Genomic DNA, 27,354 nt, shown 5'->3' with positions numbered 1-27,354 from the left:
CAGGAGATGCTGGCAGTGCAGAATTGATCCCTCAGCCATCTCCTTCCCCAAATCCCATTGCCCTCTAATGGCCAGCACAGAATTTGCACAGCAAGAGTGGACAATTCCGAGGGTGGGAGAGGAATTCTGGAGGAACTCGCTCTGTCGGGATGCTCGGAATTTCCAGAAGTCCCTAAAAAAACCTTCAGGGAGTAGATTGGGTTTGGGGTGCAAAGAGAAAAGGTGTTGATAGCACCATCCTCAGGTGGAGATGAAGGGAAAAGTGGGATGAAGGAAGGCGGAAAATTGGAAAGGGTTATCCCAGAGAGGTTGTGGATTCCCCACCCCTGGAAGTACCCAAGGCCAGGCTGGAGAGGGATGGTGGAAGGTGCTGGGGCTGGAATTGGATCAGCTCCCTTCCAACTCAAGCCATTGCAGGATTCCGTGATTCTGCCAGTTTGGAGGTTGAGAAGAAACAGGAAAAAAGACGTTTTTGTTTTCCTGTGGAGTGAGGGAGGAGTGGAATATTCATTCAAACCAAAAAAACCCAGCAATAAATGGCTTTTTTGGGGAGCTGAGAGCAGGGAAAGGTGCAGTCCATGGCTCCAGCACAGCAAATTCCAGGTAATTTGGAGATCTTTTCCTCCTGCAGTGGAGGCTTTTGAGCAGCAGATGTCACATTTGTACCACACAACTAGAGGTTGTAGCTACACACGGAGTAACCACGGGTGTCCCGCAGAGGAGGGGCTGGAAATCATCACCTCACTCTGGGTGGGAATAAATCAGGTATAAAATTATATATAAATTAGAGAGAAAATCGAGTATTTTTCTGAAGTTTCTACTCCTGGTCACTGAAGGAGGTTTTTTGATCTCAGTGCAGGGCTCACCCTCTGCTCAGCGCTGGGAGGAGTTTGGGTGTGAAGAGGTCAGCACCTGGTTTTCTGCAGGAAAAGGCAGCCCAGGCTCCCGGTTTGCAGCTGAATCTCAGCAGGCAATTAAGAAAAAACAACTCTCTACATTTGCTTCAAATCTCGCTGTCCTTGGAAAATTCTGGAGTGCTCCCAAAGGCTGGAAATGAGTAATAGATTTGAAGGTGGCAGAAAAGCTGTGATGGAACTTCCTGTCAAGCCTCATTATAAAGGAATTCAGCCTTCCAGGCTGACTTGGCAGGTGTCACAACACCTGGGAATGATCTTTTTACTGCAAATTTGGAGTTTTAGGGCCCTGGCAATGTCAGAAATGACCCCACTTCACCCTGTTTTTCCTGTGCTTCATGCTGGGTTTTACAGAACACAACATTTACTTCCTGTTCAGACAGAATTTTAATACAGAAATCTCTGTAAATACATTCATTACAGCTCATAAAAAACAACTTCTGGATTTTTACATCCCAGTCAAACCCAGGTGGAGTTTCCAATCTGTTCCTGGCTTAAATAAAGCAGCAATTATCCAAAGAGGAAGGAGGCTCTACTCTTCCAGCAACATCCATCCTCATCCAGCATAACCTCACTCCTCAAACTGAGGACTGAAGTTCCCTCACATCCATGCTTTGCTGGGAATGGCATCCTCAACAGGGAATTTAAGGACTGTGGAGAGAATCCAGTCCACAGGATTTTCCCAGAACAATTCCCAGTGTATCTCTTTACTTATTCCATGTCCAGCTCAGACCCTGAGGACACAACCTCTCTCCCCAGGGCAGGAAGAGTTTGATTTTCTCCAGGACTTGCACATGAAGGAGAAATCTTTGTGTTGCTGAGGGCAGAGAGGGCTGGAAAAGATCCAGAAATGGAGCAAAAAACAAAACAAAACAAAAAAAACCAAAAAAAAAAACCCCAAAAAAACGAACAAAGTTTGCAATTCCCAAACCTGCAGCAGCCACACTTTCCCTACTCCCCTCAGCTCCGGCCCCAGAGGAGCAGAGGAGGAGCAGCCTCATCCCACAGTGCTGGCCTCGCAGCTGGGGGTGTTCAGCAGCTCTTGTAACTTACTCCCAGTTTACACCTCAGTGTAATTACACCTTCTCCTGGGCAGCAGCTCGATGTCACCACGGAGCTCCTCACTGCCTGAAATCCCAAATCTTTCAAAGCAGCTCTCAGATAGTTCTTAAGGAGAAGAGGGAGATGGTCTGGGATGCCTTTGTCAAAAGTGGAGGAATTGAGGGAGAAATTGTCCCTGGAAACTTCAGGTGCCTCACCCAGCTCTGCTTGGGAAGCCTCAGACTCTGGGATTCATTGGGGGCTTTAAAGCCTGCATGGAAAAAGAGCAGTTAAACCCCAGCAGATTCAAGGAATTGCATCCCAGAGAATTGTCATTCCCACCTGAATTACCTGGGCTGGAGGTGGGGGTTTGCCTTTGGGAAGGGGCACGGGAGGAGCTTTTCTCTCTGGAGCCTGGAACAAAAAGGGTTTCAATGTCACTGGGGATGTCAGAGCAGCTGCAGAACCTCCCCAGCCACCCTCATCCTGCAGCATCTTTCTGCTGGGAATGCTGAGGGTGGAGAGGAATCATCTGTCCATGTGCAACAAAATACAAACACAAGGGGTCCAGGTCTGTTTCAGAAGATACTGAGCTGTTCCCAATATTTAAATATCCATATTTAAGCTGATAGAGTGGGATTTAAATGTGGTTTATAATTGATACATGGGGATATTTTATATTTCTATCTTATATATCTTATATTTTATCCTTTTTATTTTACAGTTTATACTGTCCTGACCCAGTGTTCATGCAGGCAGCACCCTGCAGTTGTGTCACCAGAGTGAAGATGGATTTTACACCCTTGTGGCAGGAGGTTCAAGTGCTGAGATGGTGAATATTTGAAGGCAGGTATTTTCTTTTAATTAGGATGGTTTGGGTTTATGAATGAGAAATAGAACCATTCCTCTGGGTTCTCAGCCTATCTCTGTCATACAGGCACCTGCAGTAGCAAAGTTACTCATCATTTAAATTGTGTTTACACCTGAAATCCTTCTTGGTTTAAACTCCAGCTACTGAGTTGTGCTCCTGATGCCTTGGAGGGCTCCCTGGCTGGTGAGGAATATTTGTGCAGTTTAGGATTACTTGGCCAAAAAGATGACTCCTACTCTTAAAATCTCTGCTTTGAATAGCTGTGATTTTAAATTTTTACTTTAAATCACAGTCAGAAGCTGCAAATATCAATTGGAATCTGATAGGGATGTGGGAAGCTGCAGGGTTGTACTCACAAACTTCTGCTCCGGGTGGGAAGAGCCAGGTTTGGTGGCAGGAATGGGAGGTGGGGGACCTTTGGGCCTCAGGGCAGGCTGGAAAAAAACAGAATATAAAAGAGTTTCCCCCTCTGTGTGCACCATGTGTGCATCCACATGTACCTGGGGAACGTGCAGGCTGGAGCTGGATGAAGAAGTGATTTAAGGGTGCAGGGATGCTGCCCAAGAGAACAGACCCCACCTGGAGCTCAGGGATGTCCCTCTGGGATCAGATGATCCCCAGGGGTCTCTAGGGGTTTGTGATGCAGGGACATTCCCACATTCCCACAAATACTCACACTCTGGTGCTGGGGTTTGTTCTCCTGAGGTGGAGGCACAGGAAGAACTTTCTTATCAATTCCCTGGAACAGGAACAGAACCCTTATCTCACCCCATGGTTATCTCCTTGTGTCCCTGCCCTGCAGGTCACTCGGGGACCCAGAGCACTCCCCATGCCACCATTCCCTTCAGAAATCTGGGAATCTCGTGCTGGCATCCCCAGCACTGTCCCTCCCCTCAGAATTTTGGGAATCTCATGCTGGGATTTTCAGCACTGTCCCCTCAGCATTTGGGGGATCTCATGCAAGTGCAGCCCCTTTGGCTGATGGTTTGAGCCCTGGGGACAGTCCCAGCTGTCCCTTGCTCTCACCTTCTGGGCAGGTGGCACCAGCATGGGCTGCTCTCTGCAGCTCTGCTCCTGATCCACAAAGACCTGGTTGGTGGCTCCAGGTCCCCTCCTGGTCTGGTGGCTGTCAAAGATTTCATATCATGGTCAGTTTCAGTTAACTGAAGAAAAATCCTCATAGCTGAAGCCCTGCTTTACTCCTGCTGCTGTTTTGTACCCACGTCCTTGATTTCTTTCTTCCCTTTATTTGTTTGGGATTATTAAGGATTTATCAAGAGTTCCATTTCCAACTCTTCCATCCCTTCCCAACCATGGGATTTCTAAAACATCTCCACAAGTCTCATGGACTATTTCTTTCCAGAGGTCTAATTCCCTCCACCCCCACTGCAAACTCTGCTTCCACCTCTGCAGGGATTTCCCGGCTTTGGGTGGATGTGGGAAGGATTTACCTCTTATGGAAGCCTCGGAAGTGGGTGAGCAGCACGGCTGCAGCTGCAGTGACAGCCAGGACAGCCAGCACCCCCGCAGCCACAGCGATGCCTGGCAGGGACAGAAACAGCCCTTAAACATCTGGGAAACACTGAGAAGAGGGACAGAAACAGTCCTTAAACATCTGGGAACCACTGACTGAGAAGAGGGACAGAAACAGCCCTTAAACATCTGGGAACCACTGAGAAGAGGGACAGAAACAGTCCTTAAACATCTGGGAACCACTGAGAAGAGGGACAGAAGCAGTCCTTAAACATCTGGGAACCACTGAGAAGAGGGACAGAAACAGCCCTTAAACATCTGGGAACCACTGAGAAGAGGGACAGAAACAGTCCTTAAACATCTGGGAACCACTGGGGGCGGGGACAGGAACTGTTTCTTGAACACCAGGGAAGCCCTGACGGCAGGAACAGAACCAGTTCTCAGAACATCCCAGAACCCCTGAGGCTGGGAGACACCGAACAAGCTCCACCATTATTAAGAAGTTTCCCATCACCACTGATGAAGGGGTTTTATTAATTCTGTTTGTTCTCATTTTATGGCTGCTGCTCCTGCCACAAATGGTGACAGAAAGGGGTGAATTCCTAAATTTTTGCCGTATTTGAAGTCAGTTGTTGCCTGAGCTGTCCTTGGGCTAAACCAACCCTGCCCTTTCGATTCACCCTCAAAGATCCTTCCCTGTCCTTCCTCTCCTCTGTCTCGAGGGCTGCTACCCAGAGGGGGGCACAGACCTTCAAAATGCCCTCATATAAAATTTCTCTCACAATTTTCAACAAAACTACTCTAAAGCCTCAACCAAACCAGAGGTTCAGAGCTAATGATGAGGGTGAAGAGAGGACAAAGTATTCCATATTATAAACGAAATAAAGGTGGTTTTTTTTTTCCCCCTAACATGTGGAAATCTGGACACAAATTATCTTCCCTCAGAGGTGGATCAGTTAAAGACCATGCAAATGATAAATCAACTTGTCCGGCTCCCTCACAGCAAAGCCTCTGGGATCCTGGCTCCACTTTGAAGGGACAGGGAGCTCGTTATTCCAAGAATAAAAAGGAGAAGACTGTTGCTCTCATCTCCAGGGGGAATCAATTGTCAGCTTAGAGAGAAAAACACCTTCTCTAGTCATCCCTGCAGGATTGAGAGGTGCTCAGAAATCCCTGGAGATAGTGTTGGCAAGGAAACGGGCATTTTGGTTGCATTTGAAGACAAGTTTCTTCATGGAAGGGGTTGTCCAGCTCTGGGACAGGCTGGAATTCCCATCCCTGGAATGGCTGGAAATACCTGCGGCTGTGGCAGTTGAGGACACTATTCAGTGCTGCTGCTCACTTGATGAGCTTAAGGATTCCAATTAACAATTGAATGAACCACTCTGGTGCTGGGCTGTTCCCCTGGAGCTCCCCGGCTCCTTCGGGCAGACAAAGCCCCCCAGGGGCTGCACCCAAAAATGGACAGCAGGTCATGGGTTTCCCACTTTTCTAAGTTTGGTCCATTTGCACATTGGGGTTCATCTCCCAATTCCAGCTGCAGGGAATGAAGGGATTTCCCCCAAGTTTGCTGCCCCCAGCTCCCTTTTGTTTGCATCTCTGGGGCCTGAGGCAGTGAGGTGTCCTTGGCTGCCAGGCCTGGAGAGGAATTGCTGTGTCTGCCCAAAGTGGGGAAGCAGCAGCTGCCGCTGGGTGTGGAGTTTGGAGTTCCACACTGAAGAGCTGCAGGGTCACAAATACCTGGGAAATGGAAAAGCTGAAACCCTGAGGCATCACTTCCAGCCAGGAAAGGACAGATTCCAGGGTGCCAGGAAAAGACAGAACAGATTCCAGGGTGCCAGGAAAAGACAGAACAGATTCCAGGGTGCCAGGAAAGGACAGAACAGATTCCAGGGTGCCAGGAAAGGACAGATTCCAGGGTGCCAGGAAAAGACAGAACAGATTCCAGGGTGTCAGGAAAAGACAGAACAGATTCCAGGGTGCCAGGAAAGGACAGAACAGATTCCAGGGTGTCAGGAAAAGACAGAACAGATTCCAGGGTGCCAGGAAAGGACAGATTCCAGCACTTACTGGTGAGGGCTGAGGAGCTGTCACAGTTGGGAGGTGCCCACCCCTCCTCACACTGGCACTGCAGCTCATGGTCACACACCTGGGGAACGTAGAGCAGGGACACCCTCAGCTGGGGACACCAGCAGGGTCACAGAGTTTCTGGGTGAGGATGCTTTTTAATTTCTCCTTTTATCTGGGCTAAAATTTAGCACAAAAAGGAGCAGTTGTGGTTGTTAAAGGGTTGTTAAAGTCCTGATGTCATGCACCTTTTGCTTATGCAGTGAAAGCTGCACTGCAGTTAATCTATTTATCTGTAGGTCTCTGAATGGTCAAATATGAGCAGAATTGTCTTCCTCAAAGCAAAATAAGCTAAAAGGAAAGACCTGTGATACCATGGCTCAGGCACAGGGCCAGACACAGGGGCTGTGTCCACCTCCTGGGCAAAAATATTGATGTTACATCAGGTGAGATATGTTTTCATCAAATTTTTTAAAGTTTCTAACTCCTCAAATTTGACAGATTTGTAGCAGGGACTTAAACCCTGTCAGCAAGGAGGTCTGAGGCTGATCTGCATCGTTTTCTTGGGGTTTTAAAGTGAGAAACATCAAATGCTGGTGTCTTACAGCATGGCCAGAGCACTTGGCAGAGCAGTTGGTGGATCTGAAGACCTCCTCAGCATGGACACACTCCCCGTGGCTGCACACCTGGAACAAGAGCAAACCACGGGGATTTGGAGCTTCCAGGACAGGCAGAGCTTGCACTTTATCCTGTGAGGGGATGGAGAGCAGCAGGAGACACAGAAACAGCTCTGGAAATCCCTCAGACCCCCTTTAGGAGCAGGAGATGAGGGGTTAATTTCAGTTTGGGTGTTTTGTAGAAAAGGGAGTGACAGAGATTGCAGACATCAATCTCTCACCCCTCCCTTGCAGGTAGGAATATTCAGGGAAGAGATTGGAAACAGCACCCAGTGATGAGGAACATCCATTCTGGATATAATTAAATGTAATAACACACTAATGATCCCCTAACCCTTCACACAAAGCTGCGTTTCTGCTGCCACACACCTTTGTGTCAGTGAAGGCAACAAAGCAGCAGCCAAGCCTAAGGAATTTGGAATGCTGCCAGTCCTTGTTTGCTTTGCTGCTAGTTTGGGATAGAAGTTGGGAAAACAGCAGAAATTTGGGGCCCACTCAGCCCTCCCTGTTTAAAATCATCCTTGTGCAAGAGAGGATTATATAAACAAGACTGAAAGAGGGGGAAAAATAAAGGAAAAAATTATTATCCACTCACCATCCCATTCCCACACTTGGTTCCATCCAGGATCATCCCTGGGTCCTCCTCTCCACTCCTGGGGAAACTGCCTTTGCAGGAACTGAAGGACAGCAGGCTCCCATCCCGAGGCATCTCCCTCCCTCCGGAACAGTAGAGTTTTCCACACATTCTGTCTCTGAAAGGAGAACAGGGGCTGTTACACCAGGGACATGGCCCAGCAAACCCCTCTGAGCTGGGCTCTCTTGCAGCCTGAATTCCAAGGAAATGGCTGCACCAGGGAATGCTGGCGTGGGCAGCTTGCTTTGAGCAGGTGACAAGTTCTTAAATCCTGCTGAGCTTATTAGGGAGCACAAATTCATTCACAAAAAAATGAGCATCTAACTGATACTCCTTCACTTCTGAGGTTCAAGTTCCCTATCCCAAAATCCCTGGAGCTCCCTGCACACCCACACACTCATCCTCCCACATCCCTGCACACACCTTTGCTCTTTCACCTTACAACTGAAACCCACTTTTCTCAGAAACGATTTCCTACAGTTTTCACACAGAACAAGGAAGAACACCGGGCTGTGCCACGAAAATAGGGTGTTCCCGGTTTCTGTCTCCTAATCTGTGTAGGAATGGCCCCTCTTCCCAAATCCCAGCGCATTCCATACCCCAGTGCTTACTTTTTCTTGCACGGGAGGTGGGTGCCCCGCTCCTTCCTGCAGTAGCCGAAATACGCCCCCTTCTCGTTCATGTGGTAGCAGGAGGCTGGGCCGTCTGTGGCCTCTGCAGGGGGAAAAGGCAGTGGGATGAGTTTGGGATCTCTGCCTGGGAGAACTGGGAATATTCCACCTCCTTCCTTTGCTTAGCAAACGGCCTTTCCCAGCGACATGGGCATTTCTGGCACTTCAGCCTGGAGCAAGGAAAGCTCCAGGGAGAGCTCAGAGCCTCTTCCATCCCCAGTTGAGGGGACACAGGGAATGGCTTCCACTGCCAGATGGGATATTGAGAAGGAATTCCTGTCTGTGAGATTGGGGAGGGGCTGGGATGGAATTCCCAGAGCAGCTGTGGCTGCCCCTGGATCCCTGGAAGTGCCCAAAGCCAGGCTGGAGCAGCCTGGGACAGGGGGAGGTGTCCCTGCCATGGCAGGGGTGGCACTGGGTGCAATTTAAGTTCCCTTTCAGCCCAAACTGTTCCCCAGTTTTGGGAAATGCTGCTTTCAGAAGCACCAGACATGCCAAATTTGGCTGTTAAATGGAAGGACAGATATTTCCTCTTCCTCACTGGCTAAAACCACTTCCCCAAGCTATCTCAGGCACATTCTGCAAAAGAGAAATGTGCTCCCCGTTTCCCATTTCTCTGGAAGCACAGAGCACCCCATGCCCTGAGCTCCAGCTCATGAGTTACAGCCATCAACAGTGGCAAATATAAAACTCATCATTAATTATGCTCTTAATTATGCTATGAACCGGAGCTAATTTTTATGGATGGGCTATCCCTGAGGTACAATCTGAGGGTTTGGAGAGGCAGAATTCCCTTCTCTGTCTATCCTGTGGCCAAGGCAAGGAGAGTTTGACGGGTGCAGGGGGTACTCACGGGGCCCGAAGGCATCTTTGCACTGGCTGTCACGGGTGGGACAGGTGCCCATGTAGCAATATCCCTCTCCAAAGCTGCAGGGGTGCCCGTTGACCCGGAATCGATCCTCGGGGCAGCTGGAGGAGAGCCCCGTGCACATCTCAGCCAGGTCACAGTCGTGTTTCACCGCCCGGCACACAGAGCCCGACTTCTTGTACTGAGAGAGGGGGAAAATGCCACACTCAGCACCCAGCTCCTCCACGCTGCTCAAAGACACCCAGCTGAAGGGTTAAAATGGGCAGGGAAATCTCCTCACTCCACAGGCTGTGTGAGGAGCAAGATCCACATCTCACTCCATGCTGGATGTGGCAGCTCACAGGGGTTTTGCCCCGCTGCTTTTATTCCCAGGAGAAAATGGCCAACCAAAGAGCTCATTTCTCCAGGATGATGGAAGACTGGGAGAGCTGATGGTGGTGGTTTGGGATGGAATGGTGGGCAGTGATGGGATCTGAGGGAAAGGCTGGAGCTGTTCCAGGGAGACCCAGGCTGGAGAGCAGGGAAAGGTTGGATTTTGGGAAAAGCTCTTCCCCCAGAGGGAGCTGGCACTGCCCAGGCTGCCCAGGGAATGGGCACAACCCCGGGGCTGCCAGAGCTCCAGGAGTGTTGGGACAGTGCTCCAGGGATGCCCAGAGTGGGATTTTGGGGTGTCTGTGCAGGGCCTGGAGATTAGTGGATCAGTGATCCCACATGTCCTTCCAGCCCAGGACATTCCACGATCCCATGACCGTGCCCTTGTCAGTGCTAGTAAACACTGGGGATCTGTTCTGGTGGAAGGTGAGTTCCTGCTTGATCCCAGCAGGGGTGAGGAGCTGGAGAGGGGAGGGGTCTCACCTGGCAGCTCTCACAGGGGAGGGGAGAGGGTCTCACCTGGCAGCTCTCAAAGGAGGGGAGAGGTCTCACCTGGCAGTTTTCACAGCAGTCCCCATGTGCACAGGCAGCCCCTGAGCTCAGCTTGCAGCTCTCAGGGTCGCAGCACTCGTTCGTGCACTCCTGGGACAGAAGCAGCGGTCAGAGCTGGGGACAGTGACACCTAACCACTGTCCCTGGCTGGGATGGGATCTGGGACCTGCCCTTGGCTTTGCTGGGAAGCACTTTCCCTACAGTGCCTGGATTTGGAGGTGGGAGGTGTGCAGGGAGCTCAGGGTTTGGGCTGAGCAGTGTGGATGGCTGTGTCCCAGCCTTGGTTCCTGCCACCCCTCCTGACTAACCAGGCCTTCACCTTCTCCAGCCCTCAGCAACTTGATAACCACAATTTCTACTTCAGCAAGATCTGTTTCCACCTCAGGGACCACCAGAAAGCAGCTGCTGTCCAGCCTGGACAAAGCCCTCTGCCTTTGCCAAGGATTTTCCCATTCCCAGGTACCTCAGGAGTGCCACAGTCACATTCCTCTCCCTTTTCCACGAATCCGTTCCCGCAGGATGGAGGGGCAATGATGCTGCTCAGCTCTGGGATATTGGTCAGGCACCTGGGCATGTCAGCCAGCATGAACTTCTCAAAGCTCTGGAGGCTGCAGGAGCTGAATTCCTTGGGAATCACGGAGCTGTGATGGGAAAACAGGAGGGTTTATGGTAGGATTGGCATAGGCAAGGAGGAGAAACAATTCTCCCTTTGGGAGAGAATTGGAACACGTGACTGTCCGCACAACTCTTGGGTGTGAACATTTTTCTAAATATACACGGACTAAAGTAGTTTTGGATTGGTTTTTTTGTGGGGTTTGTATCTGGGAATAATTGACAATAGCTTGGCATTTCATCCATTTATTTATTTTATAAATTATAAATTTATTTTATATATAAAATAATAATGTATAATTATAATTTATTTTAATATAAGTTATAAATTTATTTTTTAAAACTATTTGAATGGAATAACCTCACTGGACAAAAACACTGCCCCAGTTTCAACCCCGTTTTTAGCCCCACCTGACAGTGTCTGTCATGATGCAAATGTCGTCACTGCACGAGCAGGCCTCGGTGTCGTGGCTCATACCCAGGTTGTGCCCCATCTCATGGGCCATGGTGGCTGCCACTGCAATCTCGTTCCTGTTGTGGTCCTGGGGAGCCAAGGAAAGCTGTTTGTTATTTGCTTGTGTGTTTTAGAACAAGCAGCAGCAACAGAGAAGACAAAAAACACAGCAGTTTTCCTTCAAGTGGAATTATCCTCGTGATGCACAAGGGCTCACGTGGTGCTCAACCCATCTGTGCATCTATTTGGATTGTATTTTATTATTTAATAAAGGTATTTATAAAGTAGACACCATGGAGGTGTGTATATTGCATGTTTGCTTTCTTTATCCCCTGTACTTCATTTAAAATAAAATTCCAGAATGGTGTGGGTTGGAGGGACCCTTAAATCCCATCCAGTTCCAGGCCAGGGACACCTTCCCCTAATCCCAGGTTGCTCCAAGCCCTGTCCAACCCAGCCTTGGACACTTCCAGAGCTCTGATTGTAAATTTTTACAGCCTAATAATGAACCAGACAACTGAAAATGCCCTAAACCCAACATTATTCACAAAGGTTCTTCACTGGCAGAGTGAAAAACATAGGAATGCCTTTAAAAAATGAAATAAAAATGGATCAGACCTGAATAATACCTGCAGAGTATAAATCACTGCATATGGATTTGAGGAAGGCCAGTCCAATCGTGGTCCCCTCAAAGTCCAGGCCTCTGGAAGGAAGCACAAAGGCACAGGGAGATCAAGACTGTGCCCAGGATGGGGCTCTGAACCCAGGGACCTTTCCAAACCAGGCTGGAGGTTTCATCCCCTCCTCTGGATCTAATAAAATATTTAATTTTAATTTAATTAATTTTAATTTAATTTATTTTTAAGATCCCTACAAATAAAATAAAAACCAAACTGAAGCATTTTTCATTTTGATATTTACTTAAAGTCTGTGGTGATTCATCGGATTTAAATCATCTGTTGGAGTGTGAAGAGCTCCAAATGCAGCAAAGGGCTGGGATGAGTCAGGACCTCTGGACACCAGACACAAAAATGAGGTCAATGCTGTTTTAATTTGGCATTTCCCACATTTTGGGGGAAATTTAATTCATCATTTCCCTGTTAAACTTCATGTTCTGCCTCATCGGGCTGTCAGACTTTTCTGCAGTCCCCAGGACACTCAACTTCTGTGAGCAAACCCAGAAGAAGAGTCTTGGATGAGGGAAAAGTTCCCATTCCCTGTTTTTGTAAGGATTCAGCTGGAAAGATTGGATGCTGTGTCCTGACAGGGATTTATTTGTGGTCCATGACAAAAAAAAAAAATAAAAAAGAGAACTTGGATTTATTTTTCTGCCCTGGAATTGGTACGAGCCAGTCTTGGAATGGGTGAAATCCAGGTCAGGATTGTGCCACTGATTGGTGACAAATTTTAAGGAATAAAAAGTGCCTGGAATATTTGGTGAGTGATAGGGAAGGGAAGGGAAGGGAAGGGAAGGGAAGGGAAGGGAAGGGAAGGGAAGGGAAGGGAAGGGAAGGGAAGGGAAGGGAAGGGAAGGGAAGGGAAGGGAAGGGAAGGGAAGGGAAGGGAAGGGAAGGGAAGGGAAGGGAAGGGAAGGGAAGGGAAGGGAAGGGAAGGGAAGGGAAGGGAAGGGAAGGGAAGGGAAGGGAAGGGAAGGGAAGGGAAGGGAAGGGAAGGGAAGGGAAGGGAAGGGAAGGGAAGGGAAGGGAAGGGAAGGGAAGGGAAGGGAAGGGAAGGGAAGGGAAGGGAAGGGAAGGGAAGGGAAGGGAAGGGAAGGGAAGGGAAGGGAAGGGAAGGGAAGGGAAGGGAAGGGAAGGGAAGGGAAGGGAAGGGAAGGGAAGGGAAGGGAAGGGAAGGGACCCACGTGATGAGCTGAGCGTTGTCGTTCTGTTTCCTCTTCAGCAGCTCTGCCAGGCGCCATTTGGAGAAGGTGTCCAGGGTGAAGCCTGCATCCCTGCTCAGGGGACACTTGTCTCCATCTGTCCACACCTCCAGGCCAACCAGAGCCACGTGCGTGTTGATGGCTTTATAAACCTTCAGCAGGGAATTAATTAAAAATTAATAAAAATTAAACAAAGCCTTCTCCTGCTACTTGGGTCACTTTTCTGCTCCACTATCCGCTCCAGACCTAACAAAGCTTTTCCAAGCCCTGAATTCCAAAAAAGTCTCATCAAATAAACCAGGAAATCTGATTTCCTACCACATTTCGAGCAACTTTAGAATGGGGTTAAAAATACTTGAAAATTCCAGCAATTTTGGAAGAAATTTGACTTGCCAAAGAAATCAAGAATCAATTTATTCCTTTTGAAATAATCATTGACTTGAGAAGTGATTAGAAAATATCTTAAAGTATTGGTAGAAATAAATAAAGTATGAGTATAAATAATTAAAGTAGGAGTAGAAATAATTCTTACTAAAAATCTGGTATCTGAAGGCAAAGAACAGGAAAATAAATTACCATGAAGTTGAGTTTTCATTCATTCCTTCTTGTAATAATGAGAATTTATGATTTTTACAATAGAAAGAATTTATAAATCACTTGGATTTCAATGGTTTTCAATTAAAAAAAAATATAGAAATCACTTGAATTTCAATGACTTTAAATAGAAAAAATTAGAAATCATTAGGATTTCCATGGTTTCCAATAGAAAAAAAAATTAAATAATTTGGATTTCAATAATTTTCAATAGAAAAATTTACAAAACACTTGGATTTCACTGTCACTTGTTCGCTCTCACCGTGTTGATGTAGTTGACTATTCCAAATATCCTTTTTCTTATATTTTTAACATCTTCATCGTATTTCTTGTACTGAAAAGGCAAATGCAGCATGTCAGGAAAAGGAGAGGGAAAAGGGGATTTATCAGGAATTAAATATCCCGTAGAGGATTGGCTTGCAAACCACTCCATGTATAAAAAATAATGCTGTATACAGAAAAATATGTTTGATGTAGGATTTCATCAGATGTTGGAGTTCAGTATCAGCCCCTTCCAAAATGTGAATTTCTGTGTAGGGTGCAGAGAAGGAGTTGGGCTCAATGATTCTGGTGGATCCCTTCCAGCTCGGGATTATCCCTTCCAAATCAGGATATTCCCTTCCAAATCAGGATATTCCCTTCCAATTCAGGATATTCCAACAGGACAAGCACTACAATGTCTTTTCTGAATTCTTGTCATCTCCAGGTGGGAATTTCAAATTAAATCCCCTTTAGAAATCCCGTTTCCCAGCCAGGTTCAGAGTAACCTCGAAGCTCTTGTAGGAGCCTGGGAATACGAATTGGGATACCCTGGGAAGCTCCTGTGGAGCTGATCAAACACCAAAAAATAATTCCAAAACTCACCAAAGCATTGTCTGCAACGATGTAGAGCTCCAGGTACTTCCTTGCTTTCAGGTAGGCTTTCATCTAAAGGAATCATTTATATAAAATTACTTTTAAGAGCTTTTCCAGTCCCAACCTCTGCAGTTTCAAAGCTGTTTATTAATTATTGAGGGGATTTCTTTGGCCAGGTCATTCAGAAGGAACTGGTTTGGGTTTAAGTGATAAAAAGTAGGCAGGATATTTAATTTTTTTTTTAAGTTATGGAAGGTAAAATAGATATTAATGGGTATTTAGGTGTTAAAGGTGCACTGGGTACCTGTTAATAAAGGCAGCTGGTAACTCTGAAATCTCAGATCTGGAAGATTTTGTTAGGGTTTTTAAGATCTGATGCCACTTCCCTGTGTTTAAACAGCTCCTTTGTGAAGGTACCAGCAGACCAAGTGGATCTGCACAATTTAGAATTTTCCAATGGCCACAAATTCCCTTTTTTTGCTGGGACAGCCACCCTTACCTCTGGGCTATTGCTGGATTTGAAGAAGTCATTGATGGGGTCACTGGAGTCCTGCTCCCAGGAGTTGTTGACCAGCCCACAGGTTTTGATGGGCTCTTGTTTCAGGGCTTCATATTTATAAACCACATGTTTGGCCCTGTCTGAGGCTCCCAGGGGCTCGATGAGGAACTTCTGGCCATGGGTTTCAAAATAGCCACTAAAAAATGGGTTGGAATGTGAGGTTTTGGATCAAGGGAGCATTTATCCCAAGCATACAGACCCTTGGAATATTCCAGCAGCCTGAAGCAGCATGCAACACTTTAGAAGCAGAAATTAATTAATTAGTGAGGCAATTGAAAGATTTGGGTGCGCTTAGTCAAAGAGAAGCAGGTTAGGAATTAATTTGATTTAAATTTTGGGGGGTTTGTGCTGACAGAAGTGATTGAAAAGTGGATTTTATTCCAGTGGGAAATTCAAAGACATTTTCATCCTGATTTGAGGTGAAAAGCTGAAATATTGTAAGGAACTAAGAGTAGCTATTTTCTCCCTTCTCCCTCTGTTTTCCTTTGAGAAACAAGTTTCCAAAGCCTGAATAAAATATCACATGACCTCTTTTCATCCTGATTCTTTCCTATTGGAACATTTATCCTGGAACTGCACACTGGGACCCGATCCCGTCTCACCTCAGCCCTGTGCAGGTGCTGATGCTCGCCACAGACCCAGCATCACCCTCCACGTGGCCTCCATAGTAACAGTGATCCTGGGGGGAAAAAAGATCCAGTGTCAGGCTGGGGTCTCCATCAACTCCACTGGATCCAGGGATTTCAGAAAACAAATTAAACTCTGTACAAATTACGATAAACTGTACTACTTGAGGACCTCTCCCATTAGGAGATGCTTAAAAAGAATTTTAAAAGTTCATGGCTACTTCCATGTTTGCTGGATCCATTAATTTTATCCTTTATCACACAAATAGTGACAAAAAGCTCTGGTCAATGCACACCACAATAAAATAAGAATATTCCCACTCCCTGCTCCAAATTAAGCCACAATGCTGGCTCTGTTCAATCTAAGTCCACACCAAATGGTTTCCTTGAGCCCAAATTTCAAGGAAAGGCTCTTTAATTACCCAACAATCAAATACATTCATTTTAGTGAGTTTAAAATACAGGTATTATATTAAAAATGGGTAGGACGAATGGTTTTGGGACTTAATTGGCTTAAGGATTTAAGGTTTCTGTTTCTGTGCTCAAAAAGACTTCAGAGTCACTGAGGAGTTGTGGAAAATTTTACCTACAGAGTTTTTCTGAAAGGAATTCTTAAGAATCTGTATCCAAACCTTCATTCCCTGTACCTTTTGTTTTCTTGTGGATTTTGGTTTAACTTTATCATTTATTTGTCTTCCACCATGAAATGCCAGCTTTGTTACAGGGAAAAAGATATCCACAAAGGGAAAGTTACTGGGGGAACGTGGAAGATTTATCTCCATCCTCTGGGGATACAAGAGGAAAAAATCCCGATCACAATCCAGTATCCCCAGGGTAGGAATTCCCTGTTCAGCACAGGTAGGGCTGTTTGGGTTTGTCTTTATCCAGGTTTTTCACAGGATTCATTCAGGGAGTGGAAATAATCAGAGCAATCAGAAAAAAAAACAAAAAACAAAACAAAACAAAAAAACACCCAAAAATAACCAACCCAGAATTATTTATGCATATTTATTTCATTCAGACTCCTCCTAATTGTTCCTAACAATGAAAATTGCTCCTAACAAAGAAAATTTGGCTTTGAATTCCAGATTGTGTTGTTAAAACACATCTCATGAGCTTGGAGGAGAGCTCCAGGTGAGAGCTTTGGGGAAGATGAGTGCACAATGAATTTACAAATCCCTTCTGCAGCGAGTCCCATCTGTTTGCAGGTACAGGACTGATTTGCCAGGGCTCAGAGGAGGCAGCTGGGCTCAGCTGCACAGAGCGTGGCTGGAAATGTGATCCGGGAGGAAATGGGACTTTATCAGGTTTGGGATCTCCCTGGGAGCAGGGCTGAAATCCAGTCATGGGGCTGGGCAGCAGGAGCAAAGTCTACACGGCAAAGTCGAGCAGTTGGAAGCTTTGGGATGGCCCTGGCTCCCGACAAAAGGCTGAAATTCGACCCAGAAATTGTTCAGCAGACACTGAGGTGGTGCCTTCCTGGAAGCCAAACCATGGAGCTGATTCCCAACAGGCACAAGGGACCAATCCCAACCTCCCTGTCCCTTCAGAGCCACCCCAAATGGCTTCAAACCTGCATTTCAAACCTTTCTTTTCATCTCATATCTCCCAGTATTTCACAGATCCATGAATCTCATGTGGGCCTCAAGACTGGAAGGAAAAGGACAAACCCTTCCCGTATTACCTTGATGTGAGAAGTTGTTGTTATTTGTTGGCCGTCAGCAGAATAAAGAGTTTCAGAATAATCCCCGGCCAGGAGATCCCTGCAAGGAGCCAAGCACAGTCATTATTCCAAGGAAGTTGTTGCCTTGTAGAGATGAGATGATGACACAGCACATTGAGTATGTGGGGAATTCAAACAATTACTAAGGTTATTTTTAGTATCGGAGAAACTCGGCAAGCAAAAGCTGCAGGGAGGGGAATTCTGCTAGTTCATGATCCTTACTCAAACAAAAAGACTTTCCTAAAAGAAAAAAGCAATTAAAGTCTGCTGATTTCATTGGGATGAACTCATCTCCTGGCAGATCTGGATGCAAATGTAGAATTACATACTGATTTTTTTTTTTTTGGTCCTTTTTACATCTTCCTTAAAGCAGCACATCTGCAGTGATCCCTGTTTGGGCAACTCTCTTCCACTGCCACAATCCCATTTTTCTTCAAAGAATAGGATTTAGAACAACACCATTTCCCTCCCCCCACTCCAAACATTTGGATTAGATTAAAACAGGGGTGAGCAGTTAATTACAGTCTATATTTAACATGAATTGATTATGGCACTACTGTATTTGCACAGCATCTGGAAAAGAACCATTAACCCAGACTTGTTGGAGAGTGTGTTAATGTTCTGCTGCAGCCAGACTTTCAATTTCCAGGAAGATTTTGTCAATGCCAGGTTATATTGGGTTACTCCAGGTTCAAGAGAAGTAAATATCTGTATCAGTTTATCTATTTATCTATCATTTATCTATCTATTTATCTATCTCTGTATCTGTCTATAATATAGGGATATATAAATATAGAACCACAGAATGATTAAGGTTGGAAAACACCTCCAAGATCATTGAGTCACCCAAGAATCTGGGTGGGAAGGGACCTGAAAGCTCTTCCAGCTCCATGGGCAGGGACACCTTCCACTATCCCAGGTTGCTCCAGCCTGGTCTTGGGCACTTCCAGGGATCCAGGGACAGCCACAGCTCCTCTGAGAATTCCATCCCAGCCCCTCCCCACCCTCACAGGGAGGAATTTCTTCCTAATCTCTAATTTAAACACTCTCTCGCTCAGTTTAAAACCGTGTCCCTTGTCCTGGCACTCCAGGCTACAATTCTGTAACCCACAGACTCTTCATGATCACAGAAAACTTGTTAAATAACAGAAAACTATTAAATATGGATTAACATAGATAATTAACTAGATTTATCAATTTAGAGCAGACATGGAGGAGCAGATGTAGCAGGAGGCAATGTCTCATCCCCAGCACTTATTCCACATTCCCAAAACAGTGACAGGATTCTTTCACTCCCCTTTTCTTTCCTTGCTATCGAAATGTGGCATTTACCAAAACACTTCTGTTTTACAGGGCTCTGATTCCTGGTTTTTGGCATCCTGAACACCCTGCCAGTGAGGAATAAGGGAAGAGCTGAACTGAACTGAACTTACCGATTTTTTCGGAGCTGCAGCACCACTTCCTCTCCATTGGCTTTGATCCTGTACTTCACTGTCTCATCGTATTTGCTCTGTAAACAGATTTAAGTGTCAGAAAACGCTCTGCTGCAGCTCCTGGCCTCACCAGTGGTGTTATTGGGACACCAGCCATGTACTTTTCCTCCTCTTCTCACCAAAAACAGAGATTTTGGCAGGAGCAGGATAATCAGGAGGTCACTCTGTTCAAGGGATTTTAATTAGAGGAGCAAATTTGGATTTGCAAATTCATTTCTACCTCCACAAGCACAAATCCTGTGTGCTTGGGAAAGGGCTGAGGGGATGTTTGGGTTCAGACACTTCTGTAACACTCTCTGGAATTGCACAGAGCATGGCTGCTTTTAATTATTGGTTTAATTTATTCCAAATTAAAGTGCCCACAGGTTATTAAAACTCTGAGTAGTATCAAACCCCACATCTTTGTAGAGACACAAGTTCAGAAGAGCCACAGATAGCCTGAGGGGTTCCCTGCACACTAGGCACACCTCAGCTCCTCTTCACCAAACACCAGATTGCTTCTCCATGTTTTTGATTCTGGCAGAAGAGCAAATGTTTGCCCAAATTCTCTTACCCTTGAAAGCTGAGGGTGTTTTAGCTCCAGAAATCCTTCCCCATCTCCCAGAATCACCCAAGAAATTATCTCCTTTCCTACCTCTGAGCTTGTTCCCACACCTCTCCTGTGCACCGCATGCAATTTCTGTGGATAAATGATTTCATACTGCTCGGCTCCAGGGAACTTCCCTCTGCTGCTCCCTGGGGAGAAACAGATGGGGATTGATGAAAACACTATTTTAATTTATTAAACACCCATTTTCATGCCTGGCCAGGTGATTCTTTTGGGTTCTTGCAGCACCTGGTGCTCCCCTGCTTTGCCTCCATGGCGTGACCCAACACCAGAGGTAATCACATCCTGGATTTTGGAGGAGTTGCCCTCCCTGGCTGCTTCCAGGTGTCCAAACATTTCCTGCAATTCCCTTTGTGTTTCTTCCCCCAGCTCTGAGCAGTTCAAGTCCCAACAGGCCAGCCTAGCCATGCCAGCTCAGCTTTTCCTCTGCACTTTCCAGTGACATGAATTAATGGATTTGGGGTTGAATGAGCGATCTCCAAACCTGATCATGTGAGAGACAGGCCCAGACTGCCTCTGCAGCAGCAAATAAACTTACACAATGTGAGGTCTGCAACAAGAGTCCTGCTTGGGAAGGCTTTGGCACATAAATAATTCTGGCAGAACTTTAAGAGGGGGTGGTAATTAATAATTACAATTTTACATCTTGAATTGGGTTGAAGTAGGGACAGCAGAAGAATGGGGGGATTTGGACATGGCCAGGTAAAATAATGGGAGATAGGCAGGAAATTAGGAAAATCCTGAAGGTAACAAGGAATTCAGGAGGTTCCTTAACTCCCAGAATGCTTTTGAGTGATCTCATAAGGACTGAGGAGGCTGTAAAGAGCTGGGTGAGGAAATGCAAGGCTGATAAAAATAATTTATTTTTGTTTTCTGCTCTGAAGTTCACCAAATGCAAAGTTAATTTGGGGCCTGCCCTGCAGGGGTGGACACACCCTGGACTTCATCCTGGCAGCTGGGGGCCAGGTTTTGGGAAATCAGGGTGGGACAAGGGATGTCTTGGTTTCCACCAAGGCAACAGCAGGGTTTAGATAGCCCTGAACTCTTTAATCTCCTCCAAAAGGGAATTTCTTCTGAATTGGTGAATTCTTGAGAGCCTGTATTTAAAAAATAAACCAACAACAACAAAAACCCCCTAAGCTGCCCAGAAAGCCAATGAAACCCCACAAAAACAAAGGAACAGAGCATCTCTCATGGTAATTCCTGCCCCAGGGCTAGGTTTTTCCAGGAGAGAGGCCTCCAATTACTGTAATTTTCTCTCTGGATCAGGAGAGCACATCCTCATGCTAATTGTCACAGTAAAACAAACAGGTCCATTCTTTTATCACTGATTTATTTGATTCAACCCTTTCCAAAAGTAATTGCAGAGCAAACCTGGTTGTATCTTGATAAAGATGTTGATTTAATGGTGCACAGGGATCCTGTGTCAGCTGAGCTGTTACACCAAACACGTGCTGGGAGCAGCTACCGAGCGTAACTTTACTACTGCCACTCACAGTAGTGGTTTATGGGGTTTTTAAGCAGCTAATTACATTTATTTTCCAAAAAATCTGCTGCTTTCCAGATTTCTCTCCACATGTCTCAAGTATAGCCTTGTGTAGCAATCCCAGGAATATTTCAGGCCTCCTGGAACAGAGATCCCCAATTTTATCTCTCCACACCCTTTGTGCAACTCCAGCCCAGAGAGTTCAAGTTAAGGCAAGGTTTAAAGGGCAACTCATCCCTTCCCTGCAGTCTGATCCAGACAGAATTTCGAGGAAAACTGGTTGGTTTTAACTGGTTTGGAATTAATCCTTTCTTCGAGGGAGTTCTTTAATCAGTGCATTGTCCTTGCTACCTTCAGGCTTTGTCTGGAGGTCGAAGGAGGAAAGAAATTCCTTGGGCTTCGTACAACAACTTGTAATAAAGAACAAACAATTGTGTGTTTTTCCAAGAGCCTCAACCAGCAAAAAAAAAATCATTAGGGAAGATTTTATTGACAAAGAAGTTGTGGTTTTGTCGAGGTAAAAAAGATAACACCTTAATGGTGTGCACATTTTCAGGTATCCTGTGCAAAAAAACCAAATCATAGATTTGTGCCTGAATGCTAATTATATAGTTAATTACGGATCTAAATCCTGTGCATGTTTGTGCAGGCCAAGCTCTGAAAAGTTCTGTTCCCTGTTGACAGGAATTGAAAGAAATTGTGGGGAAAAAAAGTGGGCTCTGCTCAGGTGGAGTCACTTGAATAGAATCTGAAGTATCATGCAGATGAATAAAAGGTGTTCAATGATTTAACTCAGGTAATGTAATTGTAAATACAATAAAAGGTAATTCATCCAGAAATCTGTTATTTTATGGCCAGAATGCTGATAAATTGGTGTGATTGGGTAAACTGGGCTCTCACCTGCAGGGTAAGCATTGCTTTAGTGGCTCACAAAAGCAGCCAGTTGTGGGTCTTTAGGCATTTTACGGACACTTCTCAAACAAGTAAATGCTGCTCTAACTAAAGAATTACACAGAATTGCTTTGAACGGAAAATCCCAAATATCCCTAACTCCATTTCCCAATGGCTTCAACTCGCTGCTCCTCCCTGTTATCTACCAGTTAATAATTAAAAATTCATACAGCATCGTCCATAGCAAAACTGGTAAAGGACTAAAAGAAAAAGTGCAGTACCTTGTTGGAGGAAATGCAGCAGAAGAGCAGGAATGAGGAGGATTTTCATGCTCTCGGTGGGGTGGGAATGTGGCGTTCCCTGGCCGGGAGCTACTCTGGTCTCTGAGTGAGAGGCAGGGACGGGTTCAGCTTTATTCCTGCTCCTGCAGGAGGAAGTGTTTGCTCAAGGTGTTGCACAACACCCAAGTCACAGAGTGTTACAGCGAGGGGAGTTCCTGCTGCTTGCTTCGTGCCCCGAACATCAGGATAGGGGTCGATAGCTGCTGTGGATTTGCTTCCTTAAAAACAGGGAAAAAAAAAATTAATTGCATCAATAAATCAATAAAGCAGTAAAAAATATGGAGTTTGGAGCTGTTGCTGAATTATAGAATGGTTGGGCTGGTCCTAATTCCATTTATTCATGGTCTGGCTCATAAAAGCCAGTGGAATGTCAAGGAATGGGAGAGCTCCCAGGAAGTTTGGGGTAACACAGGACAACAAGGGTGACACTGTGCTTTAATTCTGGGTATTTACCCCTGAATCTACTCAGTGAATCACTGGCAGAATAAACACTGAGCAGAGCCTTTGCTGCCCTGTCATCCCTGTTAGTAATGTTTGCTTCGGACTCAGGTGACTAAATACAGGAGGCAGAGCAGTGAATGATCCAGCTGAGCTCTGCCCAATAATATCCCAAAAATCTCTGCCAGAAGAGGACACCATTGACTCAGCTGAAATAAGGGAGTGATAAAATTGCTCAGGCCACAAGTGTCAATACAGAGCTGCTTTAGAGAAGGTGAACTTTTGTTGGGTTAAAATAGGGGTTGCAGAGTACAGAGAACTGGAATGGATCATCTGGATATAAATTTATATTCATATATGGCAGTGTCAACAACACACATGACACAATTTATATATTCATAATTTATGTTAATTTATAAATGAGTAAATATATCTATATAAATCTCCAGGGGAATTTTACTGCCATTACCCTTCTCATATAAGCATTAGTAAATGACTTTTCTCTGTTGAAAAGTTCTGATTTTTTGAACATTTTTAAACCAAACTTTCCCCTTAGATTTTTGCTGGATGTCCAGACACTCTGGGACTGATTGGGAGATACAAACAGATGGGTTTGGGCTTTTATTAAGTGTAGAATGGTGCTAATTGATAACAATTTTTGGCAGCTGCTTTTTTAGGACATTTCAGTCAAATTTTTCAACTCCTGTTGCCATCCCAGGTTAGGAAAGAGGCCTCCAGGGAAAGAATTTGTGAAGGATTTGGATGTCTCCCTGTCCATGTGCTCATCTGAGTTGCTCAAAATCAGACAGGAGCTGTGCCATTAAATTTAGGTTGGTGCTTTTTAAATTCTGTGGAGATGAAAGGTGGATAATTCAGTGTTTCAAATGTTCTATGAATAAAAATAAGCTGGGCATTCTTGGACTGCATCCTTGCCTCACAAAAAATATAAATAATTAAGAGAAATAACTGTGAACAACTGGTTTTAAAAACAAGTGGCTGCTGGCCAAGCATTGATCTCAGCTCATTCTCTCTGCATGACGCACATGAAAATTATGTGTGACCCCCTCATCTCCAGAGTGAACGCTCTTAATAAGTTGTGCTTTGCAGCAGGATGGAAGGGAGAGTTCCATCACAACAAAGAACTGGCAGGAAGAAGGGAATGTGAGGTGATGAAGGTCTTGGGGAGATTTGAAAGGGAATGGGATGTAATTTCCTTTAGCCTGGAGAAGCTTTTGATGTTCCTGCCCTTGCTTCAGTGATTCTGGAATAATCTGATCGTGGCTTCCTCTCCTGGAGGTGCTCACAGAGGTGGCCCCGAGGTCTCAGCTGGCTTGGGATTTTTTTGAATCTGCTAAATGATTGGGCTAAGTACAAGTGAGCAGTTTTCATGTTTATAATGGGGTAAAAATGGATGGCAAGTTTGTCTCAGCTCTTAGTAAATGAATATTGGTGGTTTTAACCAGGTTCTCTCTGAGCAATTAAAAGAAAGAAGCAGCAAAGGGTGATTTTCACCCCTACATCAAGGATCTGCACAAGTCCTGCCTGGATTGAAAGTTAAAGGAGAGTTTTATGGGAAAAACTTGTGTGAATCACTTCTCTGCTTCTGTCTTGTCCTAAAGCTCACGCTGAACCAGGTTTGGCAAGCACTGAATCACCAAAAAGGGATTTTTAGAAGCAAACAAAGTCTCCTCCAGTAGACCCACATTCAGCCACCCCTGAACCCCTGAGACAGAGCTGAGCAGCTGAGGGCCAGGATTGTGCCTGGTTCTGTTCCTGGTTCTGCTGCCCCCATCCACCCCAGTCCAGCCGAGCAGCTCTGCCCCAACACCACATCCTGTTCCTCTGGGAGCAAGGGAAGGGATGTGGGATTGCACAGCCAGCCACAGCTCCATTGCATCACTGCTCTGTCACCTGCCTTCCTCCTGCCTCCGTTCCCTTCTCCCAGGCTCCATCCCAAGCCCTCCTACATGTTCTTTTTCTCAGGAATACAAACAAAAGTGCACGGCTTCACCTCTGTGTTCCAGCCCTGAACTCCCCTTGGTTTCCTCCATCTATTCCCAGCTGCATTCCAGTGTCCCCACAACCTCTCCCTGGAGCTCCATCTCTTCCTCTCCACTTCCAGAGTGATCCAAAACCCACTGGAATCAACAGAACACTTTCTATGGCCTTCCAGGACCTTGGATCTGCTCTTGGATGAGCTCTGTTCCTCTTTAAAGCCTCTTCTTTACATAAAGCTTTTCCTTGTGCTTGCCTATGTTGTTTCATACATTCCCAAAGTGAATAATCCTCCTTTTCCTCAACTACCGGCCCTCAATATTTTATTTTCTGGGGTTTTGTTGAAGGAAATGATCCAATGGTTGCTTTAGAGCTGAGTGTTTGGAAAAGTTTCCAGCTGTTCATTACCTGCTCCTCAGCTTAAGAGCAACACTGGCTCTGTTTGTACTACCAGGCTTTAATGTAAAGCAAATATAATATTTTCTCACTGAAATGATGATTGAAACTACCTCAGTAAGCACCAGCTGAGTTATCTTTGCTGTGTATTTAAACAGGTCACGGTCTGTCATCTGAGCCTGACTAATGAAACCTCATCACAAATATTTTACATCTCTGCAGCACTTTTTCCCCTGAGAAGATCATAGACTTATTTGGTGTTACAAATGTGTGGCTTCCTTCCTTCCCTTTTCTTTGAAATGTAGGGTAAAAAATCAGTTACTTCATCTTCCCCCTTCGTTAGCTGTGTTCTGCTTAATTATCCTGCCCCAGAGTGATGGAGGCTGTGCAGCTCCAACCACTGCGGGCTGCAGGGAGTTAACTGAAGGCACGGGACCTTGCCATGGATTTCTCAAGAGCCATGAACTTCTTGTAAGTTCTTAACTTGATTAAAGTGATTTTTTTGATGGTTAGTTCTCCTCAGAACACACCTGCAGCCCCATTTCTGGCCGTGGCCCCTGTTGTGTAATTGTGTGCACATGTCCAAGCTGTTTAATGTTCTCCATGGCACGAGTGACAAAGCAGATCATTGTGAATTTAGGAGCCTTTCCGTTTTTATTCTTTTTTTTTTTTTTTTTTTTCTGTTGCAGGTGTTGCTTCTGGTATTGTTTATCCTGGTCCTACGTGAGGGCTGGCTCCCTTTTCCTGAGGGACAGGGAATTCTGCCTGCTCCTACGTGGGGTTGAGCACAATTCTCTGCTGGCTGCAATCCACCAGGGCTCTGCTGGCCATGCACGGGGGCTCCGTTCTCAGAGTTCTGAGGGGTGTGGTGTAGACCCGGAATCGTGGAATGGCCTGGATTGCAAGGGACTTTAAACATCATCCTGCTCCAAAGCCACTTCTATGGGCAGGGACCCCTCCCCCTGTCCCAGGCTGCTACAACCTGGCCTTGGGCACTTCAGGGATCCAGGGGCAGCCACAGCTCCCCTGGGAGTTCCATTCCAGCCTCTCCCAACCCTCACAGGGAGGAATTTCTTCTAAATATCCTATCTAAACCTACATTCTGTCAGCTTGAAGTAATTTCCCCTTCTCCTGCCCTCCAGGGCCTTGTCAATAGTCTCTCCTCTTCCTGTAGGCCCCACAGTTATTTGTGGAAGGCCACAATGAGGCCACCCCAAAGCTTCTCCTCTCCAGGATGAACAATCCCAACTCTCCCATCCTTTCCTCCCAGCAGAGCTGCTCCATGGCTCTGGTCATCCTGGAGCCTCCTCTGGGCTCTCTCCAGCAGCTCTGGGTGCTCCCTGTGCTGGGCCCAGGGCTGGGGCAGCTCTGCAGGTGAGGCCTCACCTGAGTGGATCCAACACTCGGCCTCCATGAGGCGAACCTGGCCTGGTTGGACCGGGCTCAGAGCACCCTGGGACAATGGAGGTGTCCCATGGCAGGGGTGGCACTGGATGGGCTTTAATGTCACTCCAACCCAAATTATTCCACGATTCTGCCCATCCTCTCCCTCTCTCAGCCCCACATTGCCCATGGAAGGCTTGGTCCCTGCTTTTTCCCCGCCTCAATTGGGCCCCTGCACTCATCTCCGATCCCTCACAGGAATTCAAGGAAAGCAGCCGAGGGCACGCAGTGATTTTTGTCCTGGCAAACAAGAAAGGGGAAGCAGAACCCTCTCACCCGGATAATCTGTCTCGTTCTCCAGCCCAATGGGCTCCGTTCTTCCCACACACTGAGAACAAACAGAGATCATCTCATTGAGTCACTCCAGCCCATGCTCTGGGCGAGAGCAGGAACAAAGAAGTGACTGTCCAGCCTCAGCTCCCTCTGCAGCTCCCTCTGGCACTGCAATCAGGGACCAAAATCCCAAAGTGTGGTCAGGGAGCCACCAGCCAGGCTCTGCTCAGCTGAGCAGGTAAGAAGGGAAGGGAAGAAGAGAAGAGAAGGTACTTGAAAACAACCCCACACATCCAGGTCTCGGTGTCTGTGGTGAGGTGGGAAAGTGCCTGAGTGGCCCCAGGGATTCCCTGACACCATTCTGTAAGATCTTGGGAGCAGCTTTCCCAGAGAATCTGTGGCTGCCCCATCCTTGGAAGCATCCGAGGCCAGGCTGGACAGGGCTTGGAGCACCCTGGGATGGTGAAAGATGTCCCTGCACACAGCAGAGGATGGAAAAAGATGATTTTAAGGTCCCTTCCAACCCAAAGATTCCAGGATTTTAAGATC

At 46.2% G+C, this 27,354-nt stretch overlaps 1 protein-coding gene across 5 annotated transcripts; it reads right to left on the bottom strand.

Moving 5' to 3' along the window:
• Positions 1-1,282: 1,282 nt before the first annotated feature.
• ADAM28 (ADAM metallopeptidase domain 28) lies at positions 1,283-27,170 on the bottom strand. Of its 5 annotated transcripts, none has more exons than XM_086865722.1 (25): positions 26,809-27,170; positions 22,201-22,478; positions 19,570-19,670; positions 18,876-18,952; positions 17,404-17,482; positions 15,696-15,772; positions 15,034-15,229; positions 14,544-14,606; positions 13,942-14,013; positions 13,068-13,237; positions 11,825-11,909; positions 11,164-11,294; positions 10,604-10,781; positions 10,141-10,230; positions 9,202-9,397; positions 8,289-8,391; positions 7,639-7,795; positions 6,972-7,052; positions 6,370-6,448; positions 4,278-4,368; positions 3,853-3,952; positions 3,503-3,565; positions 3,183-3,260; positions 2,307-2,369; positions 1,283-2,226 (listed from the first exon to the last, which is right to left on the bottom strand). In XM_086865722.1, the coding sequence occupies exons 2-25, from the start codon at positions 22,247-22,249 to the stop codon at positions 2,194-2,196; spliced, it is 2,412 nt and encodes an 803-aa protein (XP_086721848.1). In that variant the 5' UTR covers positions 22,250-22,478; positions 26,809-27,170; the 3' UTR covers positions 1,283-2,193. The 5 variants fall into 5 exon arrangements, with proteins under 5 accessions (XP_086721848.1, XP_086721851.1, XP_086721852.1 ...); XM_086865725.1 differs by having other exon boundaries at positions 22,201-22,343; positions 26,809-27,114; XM_086865726.1 differs by lacking the exon at positions 26,809-27,170 and adding an exon at positions 26,476-26,792 and having other exon boundaries at positions 22,201-22,343.
• Positions 27,171-27,354: the final 184 nt, after the last annotated feature.

This window comes from Cyanistes caeruleus, chromosome 29 (genome assembly GCF_971803275.1).
Source record: "Cyanistes caeruleus chromosome 29, bCyaCae1.hap1.1, whole genome shotgun sequence".
In the NCBI taxonomy this organism is placed as follows: Eukaryota; Metazoa; Chordata; class Aves; order Passeriformes; family Paridae; genus Cyanistes; species Cyanistes caeruleus.
Note: the sequence above shows the minus strand (reverse complement) of the source record. Positions and strands in the feature narration are given on the sequence as shown.

What these genes read in the sequence shown, in the direction of transcription:
- ADAM28 (XM_086865726.1), bottom strand. Translation starts at nt 26,714, where the DNA reads ATGAGTGCAGGGGCCCAATTGAGGCGGGGAAAAAGCAGGGACCAAGCC. An exon ending in CAACAACTTCTCACATCAAG is followed by an intron (nt 15,773 to 17,403) that starts GTAATACGGGAA and finishes TTTTCCCCCCAG; the next exon opens with GATCACTGTTACTATGGAGG. An exon ending in CCCACCCGGAGCAGAAGTTT is followed by an intron (nt 2,370 to 3,182) that starts GTGAGTACAACC and finishes TTTTTGTTCCAG; the next exon opens with GCTCCAGAGAGAAAAGCTCC.